The sequence below is a fragment of the Rhinoraja longicauda genome, chromosome 31, assembly GCF_053455715.1.
Source record: "Rhinoraja longicauda isolate Sanriku21f chromosome 31, sRhiLon1.1, whole genome shotgun sequence".
Taxonomy (NCBI): Eukaryota; Metazoa; Chordata; class Chondrichthyes; order Rajiformes; family Arhynchobatidae; genus Rhinoraja; species Rhinoraja longicauda.
In genome coordinates, this window is record NC_135983.1 from 8,761,152 (window position 1) to 8,775,324 (window position 14,173).

General features: G+C 47.6%; 1 protein-coding gene across 1 annotated transcript in view; it reads right to left on the reverse strand.

Moving 5' to 3' along the window:
* The window catches only part of crb2a (crumbs cell polarity complex component 2a), a 130,574-nt gene that overhangs the window by 41,549 nt on the left and 74,852 nt on the right, over positions 1 to 14,173 (reverse strand). The window contains 3 exon segments of the mRNA XM_078426147.1: positions 4,115 to 4,228; positions 4,969 to 5,151; positions 8,941 to 9,080. Coding sequence (XP_078282273.1) covers positions 4,115 to 4,228; positions 4,969 to 5,151; positions 8,941 to 9,080 — 437 coding nt within the window.

Below are 14,173 nucleotides of genomic sequence, written 5' to 3' on the forward strand. Positions count from 1 at the left end.
TGACTATGGGTGCTGCACTGTAAGGAGTTTGTACGTTCTCCCCGTGACCTGCGTGGGTTTTCTCCGAGATCTTCGGTTTCCTCCCACACTCCAAAGACGTACAGGTATGTAGGTTAATTGGCTGGGTAAATGTAAAAATTGTCCCTAGTGGGTGTAGGATAGTGTTAATATACGGGGATCGCTGGGCGGCACGGACTTGGTGGGCCGAAAAGGCCTGTTTCCGGCTGTATATATATATGATATATGATATATGATATAACTTATAACGTAGAACAGTGCAGCACAGGAACGGGCCCTTCGGCCCACAATGTCTGTGCTGAACATGATGCCAAGACAAACTAATCTCCTCTGCCGCATGTGATCCATATCCCTCCATTCGCTGCGTACCCATGTTCCTATCTAAAAGCCTCTTAAATGCCACTATCGTATCTGCCACCACCACCACCCCTGGCAGCGAGATCTAAGCATTCACCACCCTTTGAGTAACAGTCTTGCCCCACACATCTCCTTTAAACCTCTCACCTTAAAGCTATGCCCGCTAGTCTTTGACATTTCCACCCTGGGGAAAACAAGATTCTGACTGTCTACCCTAGCTATACAATGTGGGAAGAATAAATTGGGATTCGTGTGGGATGAGTGTGAATGGGTGCTCGATGGGTTACCACGTGTGGGATGAGTGTGAATGGGTGCTCGATGGGTTACCACGTTGACCTGGTGGCGGGAAGGGAGTATGTGCATGAAGGAACTGCAGATGCTGGTTTCAACCAAAGATAGACAAAAAATGCACCAATATAACACCAATTTCAATGAAACTTCTTCCATTAGCACCAAAGGGACGATGGTGAGTAAGGTGGACCTACAATTGTCATGCTATCCTTTACCATTTTGGCTGTAGCTCAGGAACAAACAAACGAGAGTTTTAGTATCTAGATAACCTCTTTGGGTACTCTTCTATTACGAATGATAATGATCAAAACTTGGAATTAAAACGGGATAATTTTTAGCGTTTTATACTTTCCTGCTGTCAATGTAGTGAGCAGGGATGGGTGTGAAAGTGGGATTGCGTAGAACTAGTGTGAGCGGTGATGGATGGTCGGCATGGACTGGATGGGCTGAAGGGCCTGGCCCCATGCTGGATCTTTTAATCGATCGATCGATCAGTCAGTCAATCATTCTCCTGTGCTCCGTCGAGGTGTCAGGTATACGATCGTGGAACATTGAACTTGTCACCAGTTTGACAGCTACTGGAGGATTCACACAGTGGCGTTTGGAGAAGGTGCAAGATCGCGCGGTGATTATCTTGACTGAGTTTTGATGCCTCTGATAGCAGACATTAAATGAACAGTCATCTTTTCCACACAGTAGTACATATTTGTCCAATTTCATTTCAGGGCATACATTCCGGTGCTAAAAAATTCACAATATGTATTCAATTGTTTAATAATTTAAGACGATGTGAAGGAGATGCTTGGTATGCAGTAACCCCCACCCTCCTCCACAAACTGTAACAGCGTACGATGATTATCTCGGCACGAAGCGGGCTGGCTGCTACATTTGTCAGCCACGACAAGTTATTTTTGCCTCTTTCTCAGGAATACGTTTACACTCTGAACTCGGGCTGAATTCTGCCTGAGAGCGGAAAGATTTAATAGGAACCCGAGGGGCAACTTTATCCATAATGGAACGAACTGCCAGAGGAGGTAGTTGAGGCAGGTACTACAACAACACTTGTAAGATATTCGAACAGGTACATTGATAGGAGAGATTTGGAGGGAGCTCCTCTGCCCGCTGAGTTACTCCAGCATTTTATGTCTGTCTAAGGTTTGGAGGGATAAGGGCCAAACGCGGGCAGGTGGGACTAGCATAGATGGGATATCTTGGTCGGCATGGGCAGGTTTGGCTGTTTCTGTGCTCTATGACTCCATCACTCTATGAGCTCCTAGACTGTGGTTTTTCCCTGTCATATCACTAAAGCTGAAAACTCGAAGACTGCTCCTTTCTCTATCTTTAGCAGTTCCCTTCAATCGCCTCGAGGCAGTGAGAATGGTTTAATAGCATTGTTTAAAAATCAATACAGGAAGAGAGGCACGGTGGTGCAGCTGGTAGAGCTGCTGCCTCACAGCACCAGTCACCCGGATTTGATGCTGATTTGGGGTTCCGTCTGAGTGAAGTTTGGGCAATTTGTTTGCTTGTGACACCTTCCATGCAAGAGGCAGCCTGCTGGTTAGGTCACATGGATATCCGTTCACGTAATGATTACTGGATAATTCATATTTTGCTATTGAGGACGTGCAGCGTAGGTTTACTAGGTTAATTCCCGGAATGGCGGGACTGTCATATGTTGAAAGACTGGAGCGACCAGGCTTGTATACACTGGAATTTAGAAGGATGAGAGGAGATTTTATCGAAACGTATAAGATTATTAAGGGGTTGGACACGTTAGAGGCAGGAAACATGTTCCCAATGTTGGGGGAGTCCAGAACAAGGGGCCACAGTTTAAGAATAAGGGGTAGGCCATTTAGAACTGAGATGAGGAAAAACGTTTTCAGTCAGAGAGTTGTGAATCTGTGGAATTCTCTGCCTCAGAAGGCAGTGGAGGCCAATTCTCTGAATGCATTCAAGAGAGAGCTAGATAGAGCTCTTAAGGATAGTGGAGTCAGGGGGTATGGGGAGAAGGCAGGAACGGGGTACTGATTGAGAATGATCAGCCGTGATCACATTGAATGGCAGTGCTGGCTCGAAGGGCCGAATGGCCTACTCCTGCACCTATTGTCTATTGTCATACAACAAGGTAATTGGTGAATGGCATTAGCAACCTGTCCTGGACCACCCATATCAAAGCAATGGCCAAGAAAGCACACCAACATCCCGACTTCCTTAGAAAGCTTAGGAAGTTTGGCATGTCCCTTAAAACTCTCACCAACCTCTACAGATGTGCCCTAGAAAGCATTTAGCATTTTATGGGGATGCATCGCAGAATGGTTTGGGAACAGCTACATCCAAGAAGGCAAGAAATTACCGGCCCATCACACGAACCAACCTCCATTGACACCATCTACACCACTCCGCCTTGGCAAGGCCAGCAGCACAATCAAGGACCAGTCTCACCCCGGACACTCCCTCGTCTCCCATTTCCCATCAGGCAAGAGCTACAGAAGTGTGAAAACGCACACCTCCAGATTCAGGAACAGTTTCTTCCCAACTGTTCTCAGGCAACTGAACCATCTTACCAACAACTATAAAGCAGTCCCGAGCTACTATCTACCTCATTGGAGATCCTCGAACTATCTTTAATCGAATTTTACTGGACTTTATCCAGTCTGAAGAAGGGTCTCGACCCGAAACGTCACCCATTCCTTCTCTCCCGAGATGCTGCCCGACCTGCTGAGTTACTCCAGCATTTTGTGAATAAATCGATTTGTACCAGCATCTGCAGTTATTTTCATATATTATCTTGCTCTAAGTGTATTCCCTTTATCATGTGTCGGTACACGTGGATGGCTTCATTGTAATTGTTGTGATATTGCAAGGACTACTTTGTTGTATCACAAGGACTACTTTGTTTGCCTGTGTAGTACCGTGTATATAAGAGAATGAGGTGATTTGGTGGTCACTCTGGTTCCAGGTGGCCATGGAATAAACAGCCTGGATTTAAGCTCCAGCATTCTAACCTTTTAAACACGTGTACTTGTGGTCCGTCCAGAGTCATAACAAAGGTATAACAGATACCGGACCACGGTACAACAGTAATCACGTGTTGTCTTTCCGCTGACTGGTCAGCATGCAACAAGCGCTTTTCACCGCACCTTGGCATACGTGAAAACAAACTAAACTGAACTAAACTGAATGGCTCTGCACAGCGTTCTGCAATCAACTGGTCAGCCACAAACGGAGACACGAGGAAAAAAACCCAGCTTGGTGTTGACTGAAGAGCTGGGCACAGATCGGATATATGGTTGGTGAAGATCTTCCACTGCTGTGGACCGCTGCCTAAAGGATGGAAGCTGGCGCAGAGTGCAGAGGACGCAAGGAAGCAGAGGGCAACGTGAACAAGCAGTGGATCTGTTCAAAAGGAATGCAATGAAAACAGTTGGAAACACTTGGAGTGGTGTACCTGTGAATCCAGATGCACATCGGCAGTGGAATCCGTTGGTCTGGTCTTCACAAGTGCCTTCATTCTCACAAGGGCCAGATGCACATTCGTTAATGTTTATCGTACAGTTTTCTCCTTGTAAACAAATGGAATGATGCAAAATTCAGTTGCGTGAAATCACCCTTATCAATGCAATAACCGAACTGTCATTGGAGTGACACAGTCTTGTTAAACCGTTAATGGTCAGAGGGTTAGTCGAACCATGTCAAGCACAGAGGCACAAAACACAAAGTGCTGGAGGAACTCGGCGGGTCAGGCGGCATCTGTGGAGGGAGTAGATTGGCGACGTTTCGGGATGGGATCCTTCTTCAGGCTGATTGTAGTCACCAGGAGAAAGCTGGAAAAAGGAGCAATCAGCCTGAAGAAGGGTCCCAACACGAAACATCATCTGTCCAATGTCTCCACAGACGCTGCCTGACCCGCTGAGTTCCTCCAGCACTTTGTGTTTTGCTCAAGATTCCGGCATCTGCAGTTCCTTGGGCTGTCAGACACAAAGGAGATGAGAGTAAGATGCTGGCTCGAAGGGCCAAATGGCCTCCTCCTGCACCTATTGTCTATTGTCTATTAACCCTTGTTATGCCAGATGATACCCTTTCAACTCCAGTATAAAATCAAACCTTTTGGTAACTTCCAATCAAAGCCAAATTGGATTGGGGACTTGGATTCGGATATTTGGATTCTCCTGTTGTACTGAGCACAGGGGGGGGGGAAGAAACAAGTTCTTCTTCAGACTCGCAGGCATTCCACCATGGGCATCCCAAACTCTTCTCGGTACCCGAGTTCCTGAGCTTTCAGCGCCGGGGTCTTTCACTGACCTGTGAAGCCTTGGCCACAGAGGCAAACGTAGCCAGATGCACTGGCGTAACTGAAAGCGGGGATGAACAGCGTCAGAGTCCCGTAATAATCTTGCCCTGAGCGTTCCAAACACGTGCCATTATTCATACACGGTTCCGCTGTGCATTCGTTGATATCGATCTCACAGAGTGGTCCGGTGTAACCTGTGAGTGGATACAAATTGCAGGCACTGGATGCTTGTAATTATTCACGCAGGCCATTACAGGTGCTCCCCGCCTTACCATGCTTCGAGTGAGACCGCACCTGGAGTACTGTGTGCAGTTGTACAGGGCCCTAGTGAGACCACACCTGGAGAACTGTGAGCAGTTTTGGTCTCCAAATTTGAGGAAGGATATTCTTGCTATTGAGGGCGTGCAGCGTAGGTTTACTAGGTTAATTCCCGGAATGGCGGGACTGTCATATGTTGAAAGACTGGAGAGACTAGGCTTGTACACACTGGAATTTAGAAGGATGAGAGGGGATCTTATCGAAACGTATAAGATTATTAAGGGGTTGGACACGTTAGAGGCAGGAAACATGTTCTCAATGTTGGGGGAGTCCAGAACCAGGGGCCACAGTTTAAGAATAAGGGGTAGGCCATTTAGAACGGAGATGAGGAAAAACTTTTTCAGTCAGAGAGTTGTGAATCTGTGGAATTCTCTGCCTCAGAAGGCAGTGGGGGCCAATTCTCTGAATGCATTCAAGAGAGAGCTGGATAGAGCTCTTAAGGATAGCGGAGCTCTATGGGGAGAAGGCAGGAATGGGGTACTGATTGTGAATGATCAGCCACGATCACATTGAATGGCAGTGCTGGCCCGAAGGGCCGAATGGCCTACTCCTGCACCTATTGTCTATTGTCTATTGACTTACGATATTTTGACTTTGCGATGGTGCAAACGGCAGCGACCCGTGGCGAGCCGCCGCTCGCTACCGGCCACGTGATCGCGCGTATTCAATGCATTTCGACTTACAATATTTTCGATTTCCGATGTGGGTTTCTCGGAGCGTAACCCCATCGTAAGTTGAGGAGCACCTGTATTTATATCGATTCATCAATTATCATTGCCAATTCTGGCACTTCCTATGCATGTGGTATCGAAACACTGATTAACGATATTAATAATATACCTCACACTAAGTTACTACATATTTTGCGTGGGTAGACGTCCAAAGACGTACAGGTATGTAGGTTAATTGGCTGGGTAAATGTAAAAATTGTCCCTAGTGGGTGTAGGATAGTGTTAATGTGCGGGGATCGCTGGGCGGCACGGACTTGGTGGGCCGAAAAGGCCTGTTTCCGGCTGTATGTGTATGGTATGGTATGGTATGGTAGCTTACAACCCAGCAGTGTAAATGTTGAATCCTCTAATTTTACATAACTTATAGAGACACTCCCCACTCTCTCCCCTCCACCCTCCACTGAAAGTCAATTAACCAGTTCTGTAGATAGACAAAAAAAGCTGGAGTAATTCAGCGGGACAGGCAGCATCTCTGGAGAGAAGGAATGGGTGACCAGCTCTATAGTTGGCAACGATGCATCCCTCTGGGGATCCCACCGACCGGCGCCAACCATCAGCCTATCGGTGAACCACCTTGCCTGATGTGTCTGTTGCCTGCCCTGATTTGTCCTGGCTTTTTCTTGCCTCCAGTTCCTCTCCTCTACAATCAGTCTGAAGGAGGGTCACAATCAGAAACGCGTCACCCCTCCATTTTCTCCGGATTTGCGAATCTGACCCGTTGAGTTACTCCAGCACTTTGTGTACATCTTTGGATTAACGATAGTAGTTTAGAACTAAAGTAAAAAAGGGGGTCAAGTTAGAGGCCAATTTTGAGAGTAATCGGAGATCACAAGTTGGAAATTCAAGATGAAGCCAGGCTGAGAGATGGAGCAGAACGCTTCAACGGGTCAGGCAGCATCTGTGGAGGCAATGGACAGACAATGATTTGGGGTCGGGACCCATCCTCAGACTGGCTGTCATAGACGGTAGAAAACGGAAAAGAGGTGGGGCGGGACAAAGCCTGGCGAGTGACAGGTGGATAAGTGAGGGGGGTTTGATTCGCAGTGGGTGGAGTAACTGACAAAGGCCAGAGGTGTGGATGAGACAAAGGATGTCAGATAAGGAGAGAAGAGGAATGAAAGGGAGGGATGTGGGTGGAAGTGGATGTTGGGGAAAGCGAGGTGGGGTGATGGGAGATGTGGATTCACAACCGCTGCAGATGGAGCGCTCTGCTCTGCATCACATCTCACAGGGAGAGGGGAAATCACTGGAGTTGCCCATCACATTCCTTCGTTTTTTTCACAACTTTCCAAGGAACCGCAGCTATTCTGCATCACAATCCCATTCACCTCTCTGGGTTCTGCAATTCTCTAGTTTAGTTTAGTTTAGAGATACTGCGCGGTAACAGGCCCTTCGACCCACTGGGCCCGCGCCGACCAGCGATCCGTGCATATTAACACTATCCAACATACACAAAGGACAATTTTTACATTCGCCAAGCCAATTAACCTACATATCTGTACGTCTTTGGAGTGTGGGAGGAAACCGAAGATCCCAGAGAAAACACACGCAGTCACGGGGAGAACGTACAAACTCCGTGCGGTCAGCACCCGTAGTCGGGATCGAACCCGGGTCTCCGGTGCTGCAAGTGCTGTAAGGCAGCAACTCTACCGCTGCGCCACCGTGCCGCCTCTAGCCTAGCCTAACTCCAGCTGTGCCAGTGTGTTGCCCACGGGTAATTTCAAGGAGTCATTTACCAGCCTGTGCCTCTTTGGCGTCTCCTCACTGGAATCTTTTTAAACACTGAAAGGTGGGTGGGAACATGGTGCAGCTGGTAGAGCTGCTGCCTCACAGCGCCAGAGGTCCAGGGTCGATCCAGACCTCACCTGCTGCCTGCGTGGGGTTTGCATGTTCTTCCTGTGACTGCGTGGGATTCCTCCGGGTGTTCCGGTTTCCTCCCACATCCCAAAGACGTGCGGGTTTGTAGGTTAATTGGTCTCTGTAAATTGCTCCTAGTGGGCGTATGAGAAAGTGGGATAACATGGAACTGTTGTGAACCGGTGATCGATGGTCATCGTGGGCTGAAAGGACCAGTTTCTGTGCGGTATCTCTAAACTAAAATGCAACTAAAACTAAATTAAAGCAAACAAAAACCCTGACAGTTCTCTACACTGTTCCCCTCTAGAGACCACGCCTTTCCCAGCCAACAATCGACCTACCAGGCACCACCCTGCCTGAGGTGATTTGTAGTCGGCCCTGAATTGTCCTTTTTATTACCTCCAGCTCTTCACCTTCTCCCTACCCCTCTACTTTCAGTCTGAAGAAGGGTCCCAACCCGAAACGTCACCCATCCTTTTTTCACCAGAGATGTTGCCTGACCTGCTGGGTTACTCCGGCACTTTGTTCTTAAGTTCGTAAGCGATAGGAGCAGAATTAGGCCATTTGGCTCATCGGGTCCATTCCGTCATTCGATCATGGCTGATCTTTCTTTCCCTCTTAACCCCATTCCCCTGCCTTCTCCCCATAACCCCTGACACCCCTGACACATACTAATCAAACTTTTAAGAAATGTTCATGCAGCACTTATCTGAAAAATAAGTTAGCCCCTCTAAAAAAAACAGTCATGGTAGCCCATTGCTGAAGAAGGTTATAGAGTCATAGAGCCATAGAGTGATACATTGTGGAAACAGGCCCTTCGGCCCAACTTGCCCACACCGGCCAACATGTCCCCTCTACACTAGTCCCACCTGCCTTCGCTTGGTCCATATCCCTCCTAACCTGTCCTATCCATGTACCTGTCCAACTGTTTCTTAAACATTGGGATGGTCCCAACCTCAACTACCTCATCTGTCAGCTTGTTCCATACACCTACCACCTTTTGTGTGATAATGGGTGCAGATGGAATGGATGGTTGGGTGGCCTTGAAGTTTCGGTGTTGCTCTGGGCTCCACTCACCTGGCCAGCACATGCAGGTGTAGGTCTTCACCCCTTCCTGACAGGTGGCGTTGTTGAGGCAGGGGTCAGAGGCACACTCCAGGATGTCAACCTCACAGTTGGTGCCTCGATATCCCGTCTCCTCGCAGTCACACTTGTAGCTAGCGAGAGAAAATGCAGAGCGTGAGTCAGCCGTGGAGTTGCCCAGCACGGGAACAAGCCCCTCACCCCAACATTCCTGAGGGAAAGGCAACATCTAGAGGAGGTTTCAGCTCCAGTGTTGCAATGGAAACAGACCACAGTCATAGAGTCATATAGCATGGAACCAGGCCCTTCAGCCCAACTCATCCCTGCTGACCAAGATGCCCATCTGAGCTAGTCCCATTTGGCCGTGTTTGACCTGTATCCCTCTAAGGAGAGGGGAGAGGGATGCTGTTCCACAGTCTAGGAGCTGCAACCGCAAAAGCGCGGTCACCCCTGAGCTTAAGCCTAGACCGTGGGATAGTGAGTAGCTCCAAGTCGGCCGACCTGAGGGACCTGGAGTTAGAGAGGTGGGTTAGAAGATTTTTGATGTGGGGGGGGGGAATGTCCATTTAGGGCTTTATATGTGAATAGGAGGAGCTTGAAGTTGATTCTGTACCGTACAGGGAGCCAATGGAGAGAGGCCAGAATCGGCGTGATGTGGTCCCTTTTACGGGTACCCGTCAGGAGTCTCGCTGCGGCGTTTTGGACCAGTTGCAGGCGGGACAGGGATGATTGGCTGATCCCAGTGTATAGGGAGTTGCAGTAGTCTAGGCAGGAGGAAATGAAAGCGTGAATGATTTTTTCAGTGTCGTCGAATTGGAGGAAAGGTTTGATTCCTCAACCCTATAGCTGGGCAGCTGAGTGGTGCAGCTGGTAGAGCTGTTGCCTTACAGTGCCAGAGACCCAGGTTCGATCCTGACCTCAGGTGCTGTCTGTGTGGAGTTTGCACGTCCTCCCTCCGACTGTGTGGGCTTCCTCCGGGTGCTCCCACATCCCAAAGACGTGCGGGTGTGCTGGTTAATTGGCCTCTGTAAGTTGCCCCTCGTGTGTAGGGAGTGGATGAGAAAGTGGGATAACATAGAACTAGTGTGAGTGGGTGATCGATTGTCGGTGTGGGCTGAAGGGCCTGTTTCCGTGCTCTATGACTCTATGATACAGACAGGTCATTTGGCTCATTGAAATACTGATGGCTGCAGAATGAAACCTGATCTCTAGGTTTTCCACATTAATTACTGCCTTCTATAGATGGAGAAAGTATTCTTTGCAGTATTGTTGCATGATATTCTATCCTTATCATGCATATCAATCAGAACTTAGTTGTACTAAGAGATTCTAGCACAGTTAAGATAAAGAGTATCTGAAACATCCTGTTTTTGATGTGTTAATATACACTTTATTCATTCACAATTACTTTGAGGTCATTTTTGATTTTTGATGGATATTAATTACCGAGACATTGAGTCACAATTGTTAAATTTGTAGATGGCCCAAAACCTATCAGTTTGTGAACTGCGAAGAGAATAGTGCTAGATTGTAACAAGGTATGAACTTCAAAGTTTAGTTTATTGTCAGGTGTACCGAGATACAGTGAATAGCTTTTGGTTGCGTGCTGTCCAGTCCGTGGAAAGACTATACATGATTACAATCGAACTGTCCACAGTCTACAGGTACAGGATAAAGGGAATAACGTTTAGTGCAAGATAAAGTCTGATTGTAGATAGTCCGAGGGTCTCCAATGGGGTAGATAGTAGCTCAGGACCACACTCCAGTTGTTGATAGGATGGTTCAGTTGCCTGATAACAGCCGGGAAGAAGCTGTCCTTGGATCTTGCCAGAAGAGGGGAGTGACTGGGATGCGACTCGGCCTTGATAAAGGGCAGATGATGTTTAATGGGGAGAACGGTGAGCTGATGCATTTGGTTATGAAGAATGAGGAAAGACGACTTAAATACAGCTTCTGATGTCAACGCGATAATTGTGTTCCTAAGAAACCTCACGTTGTAACAAATCATGTTGTAAAACATTTGTGTTAATGGGTGCAAAGAGGTGAAGGCTCACTATATCATTTTTGTTTCATTCAGGATTTTCAAAAATAATAATTTTTAAAAGTTATAAGTTTATTTTTGTTACTGCAATCTAAAAATACTCAAGGTTGCATGTAACATTGTTTAATGGAGTATCAATAGAAGTGACTGCTGGTCGATATCAAAGACCACCTGCAGTGAAACTGACCGACTGCGCTCTTAGGAGACAATGTTGCAAGAAGGTTACATGGAAACAGGTATTTTCCCCAGACTGTTTTTTTTCCAAGATAGCTTTTTTCTGCTTGTCAATTTCCAAAGTAAGTCTTAACTAGTTCTCTGTTTCCCAAATCGAAAATTGTATTATAACCAATTCAGCGCATGTAATACAAATAGTGTTCCCTAATTCATTACTTGGGTTGTATTAAATATGTGTTATAGATTCACGAGTTGTGGCACAACTACATGTAAATGATACTAAAAGGGGAGCAAAAGGATCTGGGTGTGGGTGTGTACATAGAGTGGATGTGGAAATGATGTTTGCAGTAATGGGGAAGTCTAGGAAAGACTGGATAGACTAGGCTTATACTCACTGGAATTTAGAAGATTGAGGGGGGATCTTATAGAAACTTACAAAATTCTTAAGGGGTTGGACAGGCTAGATGCAGGAAGATTGTTCCCGATGTTGGGGATGTCCAGAACAAGGGGTCACAGTTTAAGGATAAGGGGGAAGTCTTTTAGGACCGAGATGAGAACGTTTTTTTTCACACAGAGAGTGGTGAGTCTGTGGAATTCTCTGCCACAGAAGGTAGTTGAGGCCAGTTCATTGGCTATATTTAAGAGGAAGTTAGATGTGGCCCTTGTGGCTAAAGGGATCAGGAGGTATGGAGAGAAGGCAGGTATGGGATACTGAGTTGGATGATCAGCCATGATCATATTGAATGGCGGTGCAGGCTCGAAGGGCCGAATGGCCTACTCCTGCACCTATTTTCTATGTTTCTATGTTTCTATGACCATGACTTCACTTTCAATCTTATTATTCCGACCGCTGATTGGGATCGCCGCCAGCTACGGTGTGTACGCTGGCCGAGGTCGAGGTCATGACTTGCGCTTGACTTGGATTTAAGTGAGGGGGAGTTGCGCAGATCGTCGGCCTCACTCTCTCGTCCCGGCCTAACGGGTTCCAGCAGCAAGACAGTCGGGGCGGCTGGGGACAGGTCAGGATGTAGTGGATGGTCAGAAGTGCCCCACATATCTCACACTGCCCTGTTTGCGCGCCACGACGCTTTGCTGGGATCGTCTTTCTGCCCGTTGAACCTTCTGGTGGTTTCCTCCGCGCAATCCGCCAAACCCAGGCTTCACATGCTAGATAGACAAGCCCTAAAGCCGCTGGAACCAACGACTTGCCGACTGTACGTGTGGCATGCACACAAGGCAGTGGAAGGGCATGGATGCGCTGGAAGGCATCCAGGAAAGATTTACGAGAATGGTTGCCAGGAAGGGGGACTACATTCAGAAGCGTAGAGAGACCGGGATGGTTCCTCCAAAGAAGAGAAGGCCAAGGGGTGATCTGAAAAATATGTCAGGACTGGACTGAATGGATAGTGGGGGGGGGTTCCCATTTGTGATGGGGTCAGGGATGAGTGATCACGGGGGTAAAACAGCAGGACAGGCAGCATCTCTGGAGAGAAGGAATGGGTGACGTTTCGGCTCGAGACCCTTCTCGATCTGAAATGTCACCCATCCCTTCTCTCCAGAGATGCTGCCTGCCCGGCTGAGTTACTCCACCTTTTTGTGTCTACCTTCGGTTTAAACTAGCACCTGCAGTTCATTCCGACACAGGTGCGAAACAAATGGGAGAAGAATTAAGAGTGAAACGCTCCACCTGAGTGTGCGATTGATACTAGAGCAATCAGCCTGGAGATGTGATGGGTGCAGGTTCCATTGTGGTCTTGTAGAGGGAGTTGGATAAATACAAAATGTGGAAATATCTGCAAGGCTCCAAAGAAGGTACTGTGTGGTACAACGTGAGAGAGTGCAATGAAACGTCACCTATCCATGCTCTTCAGAGATGCTGCCTGACCTGCTGAGTAACTGAGTTACTTGGGTAGCTTATAACCAAGCGATTTGGACATTGAATTTTCTAGTATTAAGTAACCTCTATTTCCATTCTCCTAGATAGATAGATAGAGTTCTTAAGGATAGCGGAGTCAGGGGGTATGGGGAGAAGGCAGGAACGGGGTACTGATTGAGAATGATCAGCCATGATCACATTGAATGGCGGTGCTGGCTCGAAGGGCCGAATGGCCTCCTCCTGCACCTATTGTCTATTGTCTATCTGCAGTTCCTTGTGCATGCACTGAGAGAGTTGCACTGGGGGGAGGGCCATCACAGACATGTTGGGCCAAGTGGCCTCCTCCTGTTCTGTAACCATGCGGTAATTCTTCGACAGCCGAGGAAGTAATTTCCCTTCGGGCTCCCAAGCCTGGTGTACGTCTCCTAATTTACACACTGCGCCGCCACCTAGGGGCAGACATGCGAATGGCATTTGAAAAGATAAAATATTTTGGTTTGCCTTTTCCTGGGTCTTGCATGCTTGAAATTTAGTTTTCTTTCTCTGGTTCTGAAGCTGTGCCAAATGCAAGGGGGTGAATTTCATTTTATGAATTCCTTCATGACATGTGGATATCTCGAGCAATATCAGTATTCAATGTCCGCCCCTCACTGCCCCGGAACAGAGAAAGTGGCCACGGATCATAAAGTGACAGAGCACGAAAACAGGCCCTTCGGCCCCACTCATCCATGCTGGCCAGATGCTCCACCTAAGCTAGTCCCATTTACCTGAGTTTGCCGCAAATCCCTCTCAACCTTTCCCATCCACGTGTCTAAACCCAATTGTCTTTTATATGTTTAGCAAGGAAATGCAGACCCTGTTTTACATCAAAGATAGACACAAAATGCTGGAGTAACTCAGCGGGTCATGCAGCATCTCCGGAGACAAGAAACAGGTGACGTTTCAGGTCGAGACCGATTTCGAGCCGGACGGATGGTCTCGACCTGAAACGTAATCTATTCACTTCCTCCAGAGATGCTGCCTGACCCGCTGAGTTACTCCAGCATTTTGTGTCTTTATATGTTGCTATTTTACCTGCTTCAACCACTTTCACTGGCAAGTCGTTCCCTCCACCCATCACCCTCTGTGTGGAAAAG